Raw genomic sequence first — 19,753 nt, 5'->3', positions numbered from 1 at the left:
AATCTTCGTTGCCACGGACAACAAATGACCGCAAATAGTAATTTTTTTGTCACAGACTTGTAATCAGTGTCGCGTTTTCGCAGGCAAAGAGCTCCATGTCCCCAACTCATATTATTATGGATTGTTTTATGCCTTGATTCTTACTAAAATCAATTGTAGTACATTAATATATGGCATCATATATTAGTAGAATATTTAAATACATTTAATTATTAATATTTGCTAATAGTAAGTCAATACTATCCAATAAATATTTTGCGCATTTATAATTACGGAGGGATCACTTGAAACGACTCTGTAAAGCTCGATGTGTCGAAAAATTGCTGGCCGCCTGCGCGACGCTACATTGTGTTGTTGGTAGAAAATCGGCTTGTCGTAAATATGTATGAATATGTATGAGCACGTAAACATATCGGCATAAATTTTTGGCGCTTGTTGTTTTTGTAGAGCATTGCTTTTGATTTTTGGTGGTTAACAAACTTACGTGCACGCATATACAAATGTAAGTTTGTGTGTTTGTTCAATGACATATAAACATGTACATTGTATGCGCGACGCTACATTGCGTTGTTGGTAGAAAATCGGCTTGTCGTAAATATGTATGAATATGTATGAGAACGCAAACATATTAACATAAATTTTTGGCGCTTGTTGTTTTTGTAGAGCATTGCTTTTGATTTTTGGTGGTTGACAAACTTACGTGCACGCATATACAAATGTAAGTTTGTGTGTTTGTTTAATGACATATAAACATGTACATTGTATGCGCGACGCTACATTGCGTTGTTGGTAGAAAATCGGCTTGTCGTAAATATGTATGAATATGTATGAGCATGCAAACATATCGACATAAATTTTTGGCGCTTGTTGTTTTTGTAGAACATTGCTTTTGATTTTTGGTGGTTGACAAACTTACGTGCACGCATATACAAATGTAAATTTGTGTGTATGTTCAATGACATCCCTGCAGAAAATGCGACTACCCTAGATCTTAGAAAGAACTACCTATTGTAACGGCAGTACTAGTTCTAGCTTAATACCTATGCAATGCGTTCAACTGTCCACTTTAACATGGAGATGTCATTGGCGGTGGCAATTATCGTCCAGTGCATTACTTTGCAACTCGGCTTTCACCGGTTCCACAGTGGACAGTTGTTAGGTAGTTCCATTTGATTGGTTCTACGGAATACATTTTTAAGATAGTCCAAAACTAGTGAATTCAAAACTAAAATATTCCTCATTAAAAACTAAAAAACTAGTTGCAATAAAACTCTACTATAACGATTAATTTTGAATTCATTTGTAATTTATTTATTTACGAAAAAACGTCGTAGAAATATTTATACATGCAGGTACATGTACATGTTTTATATGAAAAAAGGTTACATTGTTTTATATGAAGAAGGTTACATTACTTCAATTGAATAAGTACATGTTTTATATGAAAAAAGGTTACATTGTTTTATATGAAAAAGGTTACATTACTTCAATTAGTACATGTTTTATATGAAAAAAGGTTACATTGTTTTATATGAAAAAGGTTACATTACTTCAATTGAATAAGTACATGTTTTATATGAAAAAAGGTTACATTGTTTTATATGAAAAAGGTTACATTACTGCAATTGAATAAGTACATGTTTTATATGAAAAAAGGTTACATTGTTTTATATGAAAAAGGTTACATTACTTCAATTGAATAAATACATGTTTTTATGAAAATGAATGAAAATCAAATTATGGAGTTTTTGAAAGGGACACCATTTTGAAATTTCTCTTTTTCTGCATCCTAATAGCCTTCCGTAGGTGATCCTCCGCATCAATTACATTGGGTAATTGTGAAATTGAATCTATGAATTGTATAGAGAGAGAACATTAATTATATATGCAGATTTAATTAATTTAAAACAAATATTACTTACCTAGCAGGACAGCATAAAACTTTTCATAGAACTTTAACCTTTATTTACCATGTGTCCCATCTACATTGTGGCTTAAAACTATACTATCGCTAAGTATGTTTTTAAAGTTCCGTGTAAAATTTTGGTGAACTAACCTCTTAAGGGTTAGTTTCCAGCTCTCAAGAAAAGCAAAAACTCCATACAAAAAAACACTAAAGAAAAGCTCAAGAAGTTTTCTTGTATTAAATTTTCTTGTGGCAACATCCAGCTCTCAAGAAATTCAGTAAGTATATTTACTACTTTTATTTTATAAATTGTGGATAGGCAACACTGGTTTTGCGAAGAAACATAACAGTTTCTATATATTTCTGAAGTAAATTGAGCGGGAAGAAGAAGCAAGTTTGTGGTTTTATTTGAATTTGATTTGAATTTTATATATTCTTTGGCTTAAACATTAGAAATGGAAGACTTAATACCTACAACAAAGCGGCAAAAGCGAATTGGAAATTTCACGGCAGGTGAAAAACAAAACTTAATTAAAGAAGTGGAAGAATGGCCCCGAATATGGGACATTACTAACGTTTTGCATTCAAATAAAAATGCTGTGGAGCAGGCCTGGGTCCACATAAGCAATTCCCTTGGCAAAACTGGTAAGTGTATATAAATTAAACTTTTATTTTATGAATCTCTTAACTTGTTTTTATTTTGTATTAGTTAGTGAGTGCAAAGCTGGGTGGATTAGCTTACGGGAGAGCTATCGCTATCACGCCAAAGTGGCCCGCAAGCACAAAAGTGGTAGCGCTGGTGGAGAAATGCTGGAGGAGCCTTTGTTTTCAGATACTGTTGATTGGGAGTTTGTTGAAGAAATGGCATTTTTGCCAAATGTATCACAGAAACGAAAGTAAGTAAATTTAATATTATTTTAAAATTTCATGAAGTTATGCATTGTTTTCGCAGAACTTTCACAAGTCCAGTTTTTGAAGATTTCGATTCATCTTCCCCCATAAATAGAGCGGATGTGGAGGAGTTAAATGTTCCGCAATATGATTATGTAAGTGTATATCATGTGTATATAATGCGCATGTAAATGAAAATGTTTTATTTTTTGTTTGTGCATTTTTCAGAATCCAACACCCACCACAAGTAAGCGGAAATTTAGCGGAAGCCAAAATGATGAGGCATGGAGTCGATTCAATAACATCTTGAAGAAACAAGAGGATTTGGTAGCAGGAAAGAAGAACTCACCATATGCACAAGTCCTTGCTGGTTTTGACTGGTTGTTGAATAAGCTTCCACGGTCAGTTGGTGATGATATGTGTATGGAATTTAACAGTATGCTGTTACAGCAAGTAAATGAACTTAAAACAAAAAAATAGAATAAGGAACAGAAATAAAACTAACAATTAACTTTTTATTCACTTTTACCTTATGATTAGTTATGAAATAAATAAACATGAAATTTAGAAACATTAAACTTATTTTTTAATAAAAAAACATATATATTGGTATACATAAAATAAATAGTGAGTATTTTTTTATAAATAAACATGAATAATGGAAAGTTCAAAGAAATGTTGCATTATTTTGCCATGGAACAGATCCAGATGTAGAATTTACATAATCTTTTATGACATTTCGTACATATTTGCCATAATCTGATGCTCTTCCCCGGTAGGCACCTAATTCATTTAAAGGGCCTTCTTGTTGTAGAGTTTCCCATTCTCCTGATTCCCATACCCCATCGATGCCTTCGAATCCAGAGAAGGTAGGAGGATTATAAGCCGGTCGACATTTATTGATCAGGTAGTTATGTAGTAAGCAGCATGCTGAAACAATCGATTGTGCACGATCCGGATGACAAAATAATACCTTTCTCAGGCAAAGCCATTTTGCACTTAAAATTCCAAACGCGTTTTCAATACACCGTCTTGCTCTACTTAAACGATAATTGAAAATTTTTTCCTCTTTGGAAAGGTTTTTGCTATTATAAGGCTTCAGTATACGTTTACACAGTGGAAATGCGTCATCTCCTACAATGAAATATGGTACTTTTTTGCCATCGATAAAGCCGTCGGCTGGAAATTGGCAGCTATCATTAAGAATGCTGATACCGAAACTTGAATTCTTCATAATATTGGAGTCTCCTTCACTTCCGTAAGCGCCAATATCCAAGTATGTGAATTTATAATTGGCATCACATATAGCCATTAACACAATGGAATGGAATCCCTATAATAAAAGCATATTAATAACAAGTAAAGAAAGTCTAAGTTCGGGTGCAACCGAACATTTTATACTCTCGCAATAAATTTTTGTAATTTTATTGAGATAACACACAATTTAACCCAGATATTCTTCATAAAGCCCAATAGAATAACGAAAATCGGCATATATAGTATGTGAGGGCTGAGGTAATTCCTGAACCGATTTTACTCATTTTCATACCCTAGCGTACGAGGGTATTATAATCTATACATATACAGACATATTTACTTACTTTGTAATTATAAAACACGCTTCCACATTTTGGTGGGGCTTTGATAGATATGTGTTTTCCATCGATAGCTCCGACGCAGTTCGGAAAATTCCATTGCGTTCGGAAGCTATTAGATATTTCCAACAACGTGTGTTCAGTCCACTCTGGTATTTAATTTTTCAATACGCAGCATATTGCTTTACACACGTCGGACACGATTCTTCCAAAATGCTGCTTACTAATTCGGTAGCAGGAGGCAATATGGCGTTGTAAATCTCCAGAAGCCAGGTACCTGAAAAAAGAAGGCGGTCAAATCCTATTTGTGCTAATATAATATATTATATATTTTCATAACATACTCTAGTACAATTGCAAACTTGGCTTTAGCTGGGATGAAATCCTTTGGTCTGCCATTTCGCTTTGGAAGCAGATGTGGCTCCAGCATCTCCCAAAGCTCATCAAATATACATGGCGGCATGCGGAAATTTTCCACGAAACGAGCTGGATCATTCCGCAAGTTTTCGAAATCGGTGGCAAACCTCCCCTTCTCATTTCTTGCCTTGAGATAAGGGCTCACTCAATGACACATTTTCCTGCGATTTTTCTTGTTGCTTCATGAAAGCACCACAGTTCATCAATATTATCAAATTTAGCCTAAAATATAAGAAAATATATTTGTATAAAAACTATAATTTGGTGAAATAGTGTATAGAATTTACTCATCGTCTTCCATTCTAGAAACTAAAAACCACCTGAAAAATAAATACAAATAGTTAATCACGATATTTTTAAATAAATTTAAATAACTTACCAATTACTCTTGCTTAAATAAATCTCTTTTTTGTTTGTTTTGAATTTTTCACACTCTTCTTCTTCCATTGTTTAACATTCACGGTGCAATATGAAATGTCAAAATTTCTTGCTTACTACTATTTCATACAAAAGAAACAATACCGATAATTTCTTGAGCTTTTTCTTGAGAGCTGGAAACTAACCTTAATAGTAGAAACCTGTTAAAAAGAGAAAAAATTATGAACATTTACGTTTTGTTAATATCCATTACACTTACAAAACTTTCGCGATTTTCCAAACAAATATGTTCCTCCACATCCCTCAAAGTTTCCTCTGTCTTCAGCGGGGAAAAATCTGTTATGGGGGCACCCACTGACTCTTGTCGAATTAATTTCTGCTGCAATACTTTTTGCTCAGCCAGAGCTTCCATAATGGCCTTATTTTGCCTAAATTGAGAATCTGAAACAAACAACTATAACATACATATCTAGTTATATATTATATAAATTATATTTAATACCTTCCATTTTTTCGGTAAGTTTTTAATTTCAGCCAGATAGCCACAATTAGAACAATTAGAACAATCACTGAGGGGAACTGTTGGAACAGAGTCTGTAAAAAATTACATGTTACAACTGATTAGATTAACATTACATATGTATAAAGTTTACTTACATTGGGGTAAAATATTTTTCTTAGTTTGTTTTAGTTTTTTGAAAGATGACATTATTATCTATGTAACGGAAAAAATAAAAATATAATTTTATTATATCAAGTATTACAAGCAAGTATGCAAAATTGGAATCATAAGCAAACGGTTCTTATGAGGCAAACCAAACAACTTGCATTCTATTTTATCAACAGAAAATGACATTTCCTCTTCTAATGGAGTTGAATCTACTATACATATTCCTAAAGTTGTTGACTCTATAGGCTCCGTGAAAAAATTTGTAATGTTAGTAAACTTTTTTCCTATAACCATACCACCATTCTCAGTTGTAAATCGTTGGATTTCTATTGGCATATACGGCTTTATAACACAATAGTTATTGGGATTTTTAGGGGTAAAAACGCAGTCATTATGAACATTCGTAGTAGTGAAACATTCCGTTTTTAAGTGATTTCAAACCAATGTGCGTTGGCCCTTTAATCAAATTCTCGAATGATATTCTGTTAAAAAGTTGTTGTAATATATGCATTGGTTTCTTGACATACTTTTGTAAAATTTGCAAATAATTTTCAAAATCATAAGCTGAGGAGCTCGATATAATACCAATTGCCTTGATATTCTCTGCTAAATGAAGGAGGTGGTGAACATTTTACGTCACACTGGTTTCTCCAAATATTATAGGAAAATTCTCAACAAATAACGAAAGCATATTTTGTGCTATATTGATATTAGCAACATACGTTTTAGGGCATAGTAATAATCTGCAAGCAGAATGTAAAAGTAAGAACTCATAATACAAATCATTGGATAGATAATCCTTTAAAACAGAAATGCCTGTGTAAAGAAGAAACTGACGGAATTCTGTCGCTTTCCAATTTAATATTTCTTCAAAACCTCTAGGTTTTCTGTCGAATTCTTTAGGAACATGTGACCTTAAATCCTTTAAATCTTTTGAAATACTATCTTTACTTTTTTTATCTACCTTAATGCTAATTTTATCATTTAAAATTCTTAATAAAATTTTACGCATTACTCCTAAGTCAATGAGGTGAATGTAATCTATGGTTACTTGGCTAATCATTTTAACACCTATTGTTTCCAATGGCGTTTGTTTATTTCTGTATTTTGGTAAATGATGACTAACATATTTTCTGTTAGCGAATTCATAGTCCGATATTAATTCTAAACTTTCTACACTGTGTACAAGCGTATGTTGAATTTTCCGACCCACTTGCGTACACATAGAACAACCATTTGCCGACACGTGACCTGGAATTCCGCAAATAAAAGCTATAGCCGGGGCATCACAAACTATACAACGTATTGTAACTTTAATGTTTTTTCCTAAAATTTGTATACCATTTTTAATAATATCCTTCATTTCGTCCACAAATGAAAATAAAAAGTTTTCTAAACTATCTGGCTTTTTTGACCCTACATATGTACATATATTCCTACAGGAAAAACTGAAAGGTTTTTAACGTTATTAACTCTTAATAATATTGGCCAAAGCTGAGTACGTGAACTTTTAAACAAAGGTAAGCCGTCAATATTAATATCCACTGAAATGGAACTGTGTTTTACGAAACGTTTGCTGCTTTTAATAATTGTTTTTTCACACCGATGTGACAATAAAATCCAGACGAGACATTTGTTATTATTGCCCGCTGCTTATGCTTTGCAAGCAACGTTTCCGCACTTTGTGGCACATCTAAATTTTCGCTACGTAAAATTTGCAACAATTCTTCAAAACTTTTCCGCGAAGGTCTATATTTTAAAAGCCACTGCGTTACTTTCTCCTTTAAAGAAGGTTGTGCACTTTCAGATTGTTCACTTGAAGATTGTTCACTTAATACATTTAATACGACATTTGAATCACTCGCCACACCACCTGCCACATTCTCTTCCTCAAACCTTCCTCTACCTAGCCTAGCAATATAAATGTCTCTTTCCTTTTTTATTAATCTTTTAATATGTCTTTTACTCATTTTTATTAATATATTTCCTATTTTTATTCAATTTATACTTACAATTTTCCAGAATGTTGATATTAATATATATTTATATTTATATATATAAACATGTACATATGTATGTTTATGCATAATGTTGCGCAACAATTATCGCAACTGTTCCGAACTCGTATAAGAAGTATAACTTCAAAAAGGTGCTTGGAGTCCCTACGCGCGAAAGAAGTTATACTTCTTAGTGATATTCCAAGAAATGCATATCATTTTGTATGAAAGAAAACTAGCGAGAGGGAAAGGATAAAAATATTTTTTTATTAAAGACTTGGTGCAAATATCTATTGGTGGCGTTACAAGCAAGATTGGACATGGTTTAATATTTTCTCTTGGAACATCCGGTACAATTCTGTAAAGTACTTCCTGATCAATATTCTCAGGAAGTGCGATTAAATCTTGCTTGAACCACAGGCGATCACATATCGAGCAAGCAAATCCAGAACTATTATTCGTAAATTTTGCCATTAGAAACTCATGTGCCTTTTTATGTTGTTGAAAGTAAGCATAAGGAATTTGTGGATTATTTCTCACGTTTTCGGTGCCGGTATTATTGGTGTTTTGCTCTGTATCCTCGGTTGTACTCTCGTTTCTTTGCCGTGATGGTGCGGCCCTTGTTAATTCTCGCTGAGATCTTTTCCGTACTCTATACTCTCGCTGATATTCTGCTGTTGATTTCCTTCGTGGTATATCCCTGAAATGTATACCACTACTTGTAGAGGGTCCTGCATTCGTTGCTTTGCACGTAGAAAGTCCACCAATCATTCATGGATCAACATTGATCGGAGGTCCAGCCATCATTAATCCATTGTGCTGTTTTCCCCCCTCTTGAAGCACGGGCTACACTGTATATTTCCGCTGTAAAATCAATTTAAAATCAAACCATTAAAATGTTTGCCAATTCAATTGATATTAGTTTCAAGAGCACAAGTTTAATGCACAAGGTGCATCTATTACGGACAATTCAAATATTCAAGAGAAACTTACCATCACATAACCTGGAATTCGCTGTGATATGCGTATTATCACTGTCACTTATTTTATTGTTTGTTTGAATCATTTGAATCACTATTCACTGTGTAGTAATACTACAAATAGTACGTCAATATTATATAGAACACGAATTAATTAGTAAATAAACACTGTCTACAGAAATTATCCTGTGAAGTCTTAACTTTTCAACTGCTAACGCAGAGTATTTCAACCAAAAGTCACACAAAATATTTGAGAATTCGCAGAAATGAAACAGAAACGAAAGAAAAACATATAATGCGCAAGCATACAATCATACATATGCGTACACATGTGAATATGTCACCAACCAAAAATTTAAACATTGTTCTACAAAAACAAGAATTGCTCAAATATCATAAGCATGGCAAGTGCTTTAAGTTCTCTGCTTTACTCTCATTCACTATCTCTCGCGTTAATTGTTCAACGCTATTCTCTCTCCACTGAAGCGTTAAGCAATTATCGCAACCTTTTCCGAAGTCGTATAAGAAGTATAACTTCAAAAATTCATAATGTAAAACATTAAATTTTTAAGCAAATACAAACTACCAAGGAGGCATAGCTCCTGCGGAAAGATTAATTATAACACTATGTTTTTAATTTATTTATTTTTATACTCTCGCAACAAAGTTGCTAAGAGAGTATTATACTTTTGTCCATATAACGGTTGTTTGTAACACCCACAACTAAACGAGTTAGATATAATGTTATATACATATACCAAAGTGATCAGGGCGACGCACAGTGGGGCCAATGGAGATCATTTCTCGGATTAATTAACTGAAGCTTTATTTTTATAATTTTTGATTATTTTATATTTTATTCAAATCCAGTTAGTCACAACAAATAGTTTTTAAGAAGATTTGGATGCAGCTGTAATATTAAAATAATGGTTTACTATATATGACTATAGAATTGAAGCAATTCCAAAAAGTTCTTATTTAATATCGATGTCATCTGTATCTAAACTCTCATTGTAATAATTGTCACCTTCACTAACATCATCATCGTCATCGTCGACGTCATCATCATCATCATTATCATCATCATCAACATCTTCACTATCATCATCGCTATTTCCATACTCATCACTTATAATTAAATCGACAGCCTCTCCTGGTAAATTTTGCAAGTTCTTTTTTGGCAATCTTCGCATGCTTGAAATTATTGGATCTGAGGTTAAAAAAAAAGAATTGAGAATACCTTGATTAGACTTTTCGCGGCTGCACTTGAATGGAATTCCCGATATTTTTTAAAATCTTTATTGCGAGCTTCTTGTGCTTCTTCTGATAATTGGCCAATAGGCAAAAGTGCGTTATCAATAATTTCAGGTCCGTGTATAAAGTATTTGTGCAAAGTCGGGGGCATGTTGTACCACATATACAACTTAACAAAAAGTTTTGCTGTTTTACGTGAAAAAAATCGAAATTTTTTGTTGTTTATTTCATACCCACTAGATACCACAATTAAAAGAATGTGCATTTGCTTTATCAAATTTAAATTTATAGAGGTTATTTCAGCAGGCTTTTCTGCATTTTGAAAAAAAACGTCTGGCGGTATTACCCTCATTTGTGTTTCCAAAGCCAGGTTTTGGTTGGTCCACTATTAATCCTAAAATTTCTTTAAATTGCTTCTGAATTTTTCGCTTCGTCTCAGAAACGATTTGTTTTTCTGAATCGGTTCTAGCTTGTCATTTCTGTATCGGCAATTTGTATGAAATATGTAGGAGGCTTTCAAAACATCTAATCCAGCCGTGAAGAATAGATAAGCCAAATTTCAAGTTTTCTACATTTACAGGTCTTTCGATCATGTCTTCTATATTGTTAAAATCCTTAGTAATTGCCCCACATAAATAGCACTTTTGTGTTGATGTAGTTCCAGTTAAAGCATTGCACACCTTCCCATCAATCATTGTCAAAATTAATTTGTGATCCACATATACAACTTTGTCATTAACTAGTATACTTGTACAAATTAAATTCTTAATTTCTTGTTCTACCCTTTCCTTTTCCGTAATCGCCACAGATTTGGTTTCCTTCACAAATTCAATTTTTAGGGGCCTACAAAATCTAGTTGATGATGGTCGAGGATTTTTCCAAATTACTTGTTCAGCCAACATAAGTTTTAGAGGCACAATTGTAGTTAAAAATACGGAGGAATCGATACCATCACATCCATGAAAAGCTTGCTTGTACGAACTGTGACCAGAGCTTCCATCAAATCCCCATTTAGTATACAGTTGGAGTTTTTGGTTAATTAACGAGTCAATACGGTTTTCATGAATTTGTATTAATCGTTCTGCTGTGTGGTTTAATAGTGCTTGTAAACTTACTTCAGCGGAAGTTTCGCTTATTGTAATGCACCGATATTCTGGATAGCACTTTTTTTTCTCGTTTTGTATAATTTTATATGACGGAAACTTATCTGGAGCAGATTGTCTAACAACATTGTATTGGTAGCGAGATAGCTTAGCTTCTACGAAGACAGCTAGAGCTTTAAGATTTGACATTTTTGTACTGACTACAGGTTTCTTTAAACTTTCGTTAAACCTTTTGGCTGTTGATGGTGAAAAATGTACGATACTACGTATCGCTTTTGATTTTTCTACGGAGCCGGTTGTTCTTAATTTAGTTTCTGCTGCATGAAGTAAAACTGGCAACTCTGTGGTATCTCTTAAAAATTTAGTTTTTTTTTAATTTAGACGAATCACTAGAGTCACTAAATGAAATTTCTTTTCGACCTCTTTTACATGCTTGACCTAGTGGAAACCCAATTGACGATTGTACCCAATTCTTATTAATATCAGATAGAAATCTATCTTCCCTTCTATGGGCCTTATTCCATTTTTTCTTGAACTCAAATACAAATTTTTTTATTCGTTCATTGAAAACTTGAGAGTTGTCTTCAGAATAACCAGTACGTTTTTTGAGCTCTTCTTTTAAATGCATGATTTTATCATCCATTGTCCTACAGCTGACAAAATTGAAAATATTGTACAAGCTGAGGCGAGTAAAAAAAACGACGTTTGAGCATGTTCCTGCAAAATTTAATCACATGACTCTTAAAATATGGTATATTAAAACAAAACAAAAAATAAAAATATAAAATAACAACAACAAAAGCAACGAAACTCCAACAATATAAACAACAACAGTAAATGTAACAACAAAAACAACAACAAAACCGGCGCACAAGCTACAGTCCAGAAGCAAATTTAATTTATAAATTGCATACGGAATATTATTACAAATGCGAGGATATCTTCTGAGGCGCACTGATGCGCAACCTAAATTTCTCTAAAATAACATTTAATTGTTCAGGCTTTCCAATGGTGTTTAAATCTTATCTGAACTCAATTGAACTACCAACTTTTTGTCTACTTAAACTAAGAAAATTAATTTTTTTTTGGACTCCATATATATAATCTCAAAAAACATACTTTTGCAATTATAACTTTACACACAATTTAGCAAACTAGTTCAATTATTACCTGAGTTTGATGGTTCCATGGTTAAGTTTTACAAATTTTTAGAATTACTTTACAAAAACACAATTTACGTACAAAAGATCTGCGGCTTTAAAAAACAAAAAATTAGATTTTTGTTTCACAAATATCAAGTTTGTAGCTTCACTACGTAAGCACTATTACGTATTTGACATTTATTTTTTTGCTTACTGATATAGAATTTTGTGTACTTTAAGCAAGTATACTTAGTTTTGAAGGATCTTCATATATTTTTTTTTAATTAATCCGAGAAATGATCTCCATTGGCCCCACTGTGCGACGAGGCGAATCAAAATCCGAATGTCTGTCTGTCCGTCTGTGCAAGCTGTAACTTGAGTAAAAATTAAAATATCTTGATGAAACTTGGCACACTTATTTCTTGGCACCATAGGAAGGTTGCTTTCGAAGGACAAAATCGGACCACTGCCTAGCCCATAAAATGGCGAAAGCCGAAAACACAAAAAGTGCCATAACTAAGCCACAAATAAAGCTATGAAAATATATGGTACAAAGGATTGCACTAGGAAGGGGCATATTTAGATGTAATTGGCGTGGCCCCGCCCCCGAATAGGTTTGTTGTATTTATCTCGCAAACCAATAATGCTATATAAACAAAACTTTCTGCAGCCACTGCTTTTAGCCACTTCTTAATACAGTCCAAAAATTAAAGAAATCGGTAGCTAAGTACCTCGTGCTTTTCTTTTAAGGAAACACTTACCACTGATAATTCTTTGAATGAAAAGAAATAAAGTTTCTTTCAACTGTATTGTCACAAGACTCGATTGGTTTATTAAAAGATTACAGCGAATTATAAAAAAGGACGCGAAAAATGCGAAAATTCAACGTTTGACTTAAGCGGAAAGGCTTGCGTTTGTTATCGACGGCGTATCGAATAGAGAAAAAAAGGGCGAGATCTCCTCTTGCGATCCCTTTTGTATGAAAATGTGGCCGGTGTGGTGTCCTCGTGTGTGCTGTTATCGGTTTGATGTACGTGTGTGTATTGGTGTATCGGTGTGTAGTATTGATGTGTAGCGCGCTCTTGAGTGTTGTATGATGTGGATGGTAAGTGGTGATGTGGTGAATGTAGCGTGTTAGTGATGTGTGTTTGCATGTGGAAATGGTGTGTGTCCAGGGTGGTTGAGACTCATTTAGCCATCCCGGGCCCGCTAGGAGAATATTCAGTCTAGCAATCGCTGGAGTTGCTGCGACGTAGGAACCCACATAGCATTGAGTTGATTGTATAGTGATTTACGTATCATTATTGATTGTTCTTGGTGATTGTTTTTTGATAAATTTGCCGTTTACAATAACAAAATGTACAAGTATCAAAAACAGCTCAACAAGTTGATTAAATATCAGTTGTGTTGTTTCGTGATCCCGTTATGAGTATACAGTTAACAACATCAAAATATTTCTTTTTGTGACAAAATAATGCATGCATTTCTCACTTCCATATAGTTCATCTCCAAAGCAACAGCTCTCTATTGCGTGAAATAAATAAAATAAAACATAATTTTAAAGTAATTAATTAAAATAGCTTAATAATTCATTATTTTTGAATTTGCCAATTAAAGTAATAAAAATTAATTATTTTATAATGCCAGCCACTCAAATAAAAAGAAAAGCTAGAAAGGAAGCTAAAAAAACTATAAATTCAAAGTTGTTGCATAGTAATTCAAGTGTTGAAGTTCAATTTCAAGACCATGGTGTTGCAGTGTAAATAATATTATTATTACTAAAGGAAGAAAACAAAATAAAATTGTTGAAGCTGACAGAGGAAGTTATTGCGGTCAAATTGGAAAACAGGGGAAAACACTCTGAAAGTCAAAGCCCACAATTCGACCAACTATTATTTTACCATAAGAAGGATCTTGACGATTTCGAAGCACAGCTTTTACAAAAGCCAGACTTGTTGGAAACATTTGTATGTATAATGCTTGTTATGTTGCTTTTACCATTTACAAATGTATAACAAAGAATTATTTATAGAAACTATATATTAAGAAGACTGGGGGTGAAGCGTCAACCCCTTTTCTAAGAGCAGCAATCAGGCGCATTTTTTCAGACGAATTGGCAATGTCTTTTTCGTGGAGGGGCACGGCAGATAAGCCAAGCGCGGAAAAATGTTTAGTTACAACAATAATAAAAAGTGATATTATTTTATATTGTACTAGCTGACCCGGCGAACTTCGCCCCGCCCAATTTTTATTTGAAATAGTTAAAACGCTTTTTGAACTCTGTTCAAGGCCATTGTTAATATGAATGATATGAAATGAATGTTAATATATTCAGGGAATAACGTCTCTGATCAATTTAAATATTTTTAGGGAAGTTCGTTCTTTGTTTTGTTGTGTAGCGTGTAAACAAATAAAGAAGATGGCTCTCCAACACGCTAACATGACACATACATACCTATGTATGTACATATGAAACTGTAAAATTTTGAACTTAAACGATAAATCGGTTTGAATCATTCGAATTCTCAGAATGAACATTTCCTCACTTTTAGATTTGCTGTGTTGAAGTAAACTATTCACTACAGTGAAATTATTATTTATGAATAAAGACGGAAACCTTAGTATATATATGGTATAAAAATCCACGGGATTTTTAAAATTATTGATGAAAATTTTCGTAGAGTTGATAATAAGCACAAATTTTCATAAAATAGTTAATTTTTGATTTTATATTCAAGTTTTTAACAAATAAGTTAATTACAAAGTTGTTAGTTGACAACATGTAACATTTAATTTTATAATCTTAGGATAGATAATTCTTAATTTTTAATAGTAGTATTTATTTTTTTGAATTATGTATAAACATTTTAATTTAACTTAGCACTAATTGGTGCACAATATTTTTGGTTAACCTGTCTCGAGCTAACACAAATAGATTTGATGGTTTTCCCACACGTGAGCATGCAACATATAATTGCCCATGGGAAAAACATAGATTATCCAAATCTAACCCACAAATGGACATTTATTTATAACTTTACTCCATACTTATGTTGTGCTTAAGATAAAACAGGAAACTAGTGTTTTATAGTTCATACTTAGGTTATGCTTAAGCACTGAAAATGGGAGGCTTAAGCAATGCTTAAATAACAGCTGATTTTTGTTTTGAATTTGCTTTGAATTTTCAGAGACATCTTTCGTAGCGTAGGGTAAGTGTCCGTTCGTTTGCACTCAATAACAGCTTATACTTTTCCTTCAGTTCCCATAGGTGCTCCGACTCGCTAGTGTTGAAATTTGGGGTTCTTTTGTTGTTTTCATCAATTTTTGATATAATTTTCCTCGCAAATTTATGTATTGTCTGTAATAATTTAAATATTTCAAACATATTTTTATCAATCACATTTGTAAAACATATGTTGCCCATAACGTTGCCATATATCATAATAAAATTTTATAGAAATTAAGCATTGACTGTGAAACGCAAACGACTACTCAGTTTGCAACAATACTTAGCTAAGATTTTATTTAGGCACAACTTAAGTATGGACTGTGAAACCGGGCATTAGCCATACAAAATTCTATACCTAAATGCAAATAAATGAACTTTTTTTTTGCATTTAGGAAATACATGCAATACATAAATTCCTCTGAAATCTCCCAAATTCGAGGAAGATTTACTGGAAAAGAGTGGCAGCATTGCTTATTTGTCTGACCATACATATGTACATAACTTTATTTATTTCACAAATTGTATGTGATTTTTTCTTAAATTTAGAATATTGGAAGTCATAGATTCGTATAATTTTACCACAAATAATATAAACTTCAAACAACGCATTTTCATTTAATGTTTTTAGCAAGTGGCAGCTTTTGTTATGACAGCCTAAATCCATGAAAATTTAGAAAGAAATGTAGCGCCATCTACTGTAACATAGCGCACTTAGCGCCACCAACTGGTGGATAGCTCTTTGCTAATAATAAACAAATAATTTGCAATAAATAAATAATGCGACTATAAGGAGAGTTATAAACTATCCTATCTTTCAAGTTGGACCAAACTGCACACAGTGTTAAAAATTTCAATAAAATCGGTTCAGTAGTTTAGGAGTCCATCGAAAACAAACAACGTGACACGTGATTTTTATTTATTAAGATTAATTCTTTTAACAATAACTACATTTCTTTCCTCTTTTTTAGATATTTGCCATGAAATGTTTCAAGTGGACGAAAAAGCCGTTAGATCAACGCTACAAAAACATTTCGTTTATGCAAACGAAAGAGTAAAAAAACGCCGTCTACCTTTGTCTGAAAATAAATGATTGTATTGAGCTGTAAGGAAAAACATGTTAATGAATTAATTAAAAATATAAATAAATTTGAATTTAACAAGTAAGGAAAGGCTAAGTTCGGGTGCAACGGAACATTTTATACTCTCGCAATTTATTTAGATATTTACCTACAGTATGTCAAGAAACAGTTTACACATAGAAAATAAATACGTTTTTTCACTTTCCGCAGCCAAATTTTTTACTTTTTACTTCAATTCAACATATTTTTTGAATCAGGGATGGTTACTTACGGTATTTCAAGAGATGTGATGCAAAAAAAGCTGCGAAAGCAATGCAAAAACCAACCAAGAACAACAAAAAACAAAAATCATTCAATTTTGTTAGTGTCAAGAAAAACTTTACACACTTCGATTATTTGACTTGTTAAGCACGTGTTATACAGCTAACCGTACTTCACCGTTACCTATTCTTCGTAAAGGCATTTACAATGAATTTGTCAGTTAGTTGGTGATTAATTGTTGCTTTTTTTCATATCTGAATTACCCATTATTGTCTTTTTAATCTTCCATGCAAAGGGTTTAGTTTGAAGAGGTCCAATTATTGCCCCATAATCCCCAATGGGGTAAAACGTTTGAGATCTAACAGCAATGTTTTCTTTGACCCTCTAAATAGTGTAAAATGGCTAAAATTGATCGGAAAATATGGAAATACAAGAACCAAAGCCAGAAAAAGGCCCTAAATTATATATAAGTGGACATGTACAGTGCTTAATGTCTCGAAAACTTGACCAAATTCCAAAAATTTCGATCAGTGTTCTTAAGAAAGAGTCCTAGGAAGAGTGCAACATTCAGATTTCTCATGAAACTGCGTGACAAAACATGCTACGACATGAACATGCACGAAGATGTGCCAAAAAAAAATGTAGAGAAACGTTTTTTGTTTGCTATTACTAAGTATATTTCTGAACCTGGGAACTACTGGGATGATGTCATATAATGGGACGAGAACAAGAAGATGTTATATTTCAACAATTGGCTAACTAGAGTACGACACAAGGCATTATTTTCATTAGAAAGACACAACATCATTTCGATTATTTTTTATAGCACATCTTGATACATATGTATTCATGTCGTAGCATGTTTTGTCGCGCAGTTTCATGAGAAATCTGAATGTTGCACTCTTCCTAGAACTCTTTCGTAAGAACACTGATCGAAATTTTTGGAATTTGGTCAAGTTTTCGAGACATTAAGCACTGTACATGTCCACTTATATATAATTTAGGGCCTTTTTCTGGCTTTGGTTCTTGTATTTCCATATTTTCCGATCAATTTTAGCCATTTTACACTATTTAGAGGGTCAAAGAAAACATTGCTGTTAGATCTCAAACGTTTTTACCCCATTGGGGATTATGGGGCAATAATTGGACCTCTTCAAACTAAACCCTTTGCATGGAATATTAAAAAGACAATAATGGGTAATTCAGATATGAAAAAAAGCAAAAATTAATCACCAACTAATTGACAAATTCATTGTAAATGCCTTTACGAAGAATAGGTAACGGTGAAGTACGGTTAACTGTATAACACGTGCTTAACAAGTCAAATAATCGAAGTGTGTAAAGTTTTTCTTGACACTAAGAAAATTGAATGATTTTTGTTTTTTGTTGTTCTTGGTTGGTTTTTGCATTGCTTTCGCAGCTTTTTTTGCATCACATCTCTTGAAATATTCTAAGTAACCATCCCTGATTCAAAAAATATGTTGAACTGAAGTAAAAGGTAAAAAATTTGGCTGCGGAATGTGAAAAAGTGTATTTATTTTCTATGTGTAAACTGTTTCTTGACATACTGTATATATTCGGTGAAAAATTTCCCTTAGGCACTGAGTTCTTCATGTTTGATATCAGGGGCCTTGAAAAGTCATGGTCCGATTTTGACAATTTTTCCACAAGTGATGTCACAGCTCAAATACAATATTTGTGTAAAGTTTTATTTCGCTACCTTTATCGGTTCCTTATGTATACATTATAAAGTGAACGAATCAGAAGGATTCAAAATTGAGTTATATGGGAAGTAGGTGTAGTTGTGAACCGATTTCGCCCGTATTCCACCAGTGTCATAAGTATGTCAAGAGTGTTATATACCGAATTTCATTGAAATCTGTCGAGTAGTTCTTGAGATATGACGCCACGCCCGTTTTCCATTTTGTAAAAAAATCTCAGTGCAGCTTCCTTCTGCTATCATTTCTGTGAAATTTTGTGTTTCTGACGTTTCTCATTAGTGAGTTAACGCACTTTTAGTCATATTCAACCTAACATTTGTATGGGAGGTGGGCGCGGTTATTATCCGATTTCTTTAATTTTTGGACTGTATAAGGAAACGGCTAAAAGAAACGACTGCAGAAAGTTTGGTTTATATAGCTCTATTGGTTTGCAAGATATATACAAAAAACCTATTTGGGGGCGGGGTCACGCTTAGGGATGGCAAAAAATTTTTTTTAATCGATTAAATAATCAAATGATTAATTGCAAGATGTAAAAAAATAATTGCAATTAATTGCAATTAATGTAAAAAAATCGATTAATCGATTAATTCCAATGTTTGCAACTTTGCGTAAAAATAAAACCAATAAAATATAGGAGACTATATTCTTATTTCAGACATTCAAATTGTGTTCGTATATACACAAAAACAAAAACGGAAATAAAATTAAAATATCGTATTAAAAATTCATTTGTCTTAGCATAAAGGAAAATATATTCATTGAATATATTCAGAAAATTTAGAAGTCTGTTCAACCAAGTTTGAAGAAAAAGCAATTTCGATAAACTTTGTGTTGTCAAACGATTGCGTTTTTCGGTCGCAGTTGCACCCGCTTTTGAGAAAAGCCGCTTAGCTGGTACTGAGGTACCAAGTAGATGACAATACTTTTTTGAAAGTCCGTATAGTTTGGGTAAACGGTTTTCATTTCTTCCCAAGCATAAATAGTGTTTCGACTTAGTTCTAATACCTGACAATTCAAATAAAAGCTCAATTCATCTTGTGGAGATGTAAAATCGTTGTCCTTCCTCCTTCTTGTGTGCACTAGAGTGCACAAAATGGTGTCAGTGTCATCATAGGGAAACATTGTTT

The 19,753-nt window shown here is 32.9% G+C and overlaps 1 protein-coding gene and 1 pseudogene across 1 annotated transcript; one reads left to right on the top strand and one right to left on the bottom strand.

Moving 5' to 3' along the window:
• Window positions 1–2,080: 2,080 nt before the first annotated feature.
• On the top strand, window positions 2,081–3,309 carry LOC128923538 (uncharacterized). Its single transcript, XM_054235806.1, has 4 exons — window positions 2,081–2,551; window positions 2,616–2,802; window positions 2,859–2,952; window positions 3,026–3,309. Exons 1-4 carry the CDS (start codon window positions 2,362–2,364, stop codon window positions 3,275–3,277), a joined length of 723 nt encoding a protein of 240 aa, XP_054091781.1. The 5' UTR covers window positions 2,081–2,361; the 3' UTR covers window positions 3,278–3,309.
• Window positions 3,310–3,396: 87 nt separating this feature from the next.
• On the bottom strand, window positions 3,397–5,344 carry LOC128923537 (putative nuclease HARBI1; annotated as a pseudogene).
• Window positions 5,345–19,753: the final 14,409 nt, after the last annotated feature.

The sequence above is a fragment of the Zeugodacus cucurbitae genome, chromosome Y, assembly GCF_028554725.1.
Source record: "Zeugodacus cucurbitae isolate PBARC_wt_2022May chromosome Y, idZeuCucr1.2, whole genome shotgun sequence".
NCBI lineage: Eukaryota > Metazoa > Arthropoda > Insecta > Diptera > Tephritidae > Zeugodacus > Zeugodacus cucurbitae.
Note: the sequence above shows the minus strand (reverse complement) of the source record. Positions and strands in the feature narration are given on the sequence as shown.

Coding starts and splice junctions, on each gene's coding strand:
- LOC128923538 (XM_054235806.1), top strand. CDS start 2,362: ATGGAAGACTTAATACCTACAACAAAGCGGCAAAAGCGAATTGGAAAT. Junction 2,552..2,615: donor CAATTCCCTTGGCAAAACTG/GTAAGTGTATAT, acceptor ATTTTGTATTAG/TTAGTGAGTGCAAAGCTGGG. Junction 2,953..3,025: donor ATGTTCCGCAATATGATTAT/GTAAGTGTATAT, acceptor TGCATTTTTCAG/AATCCAACACCCACCACAAG.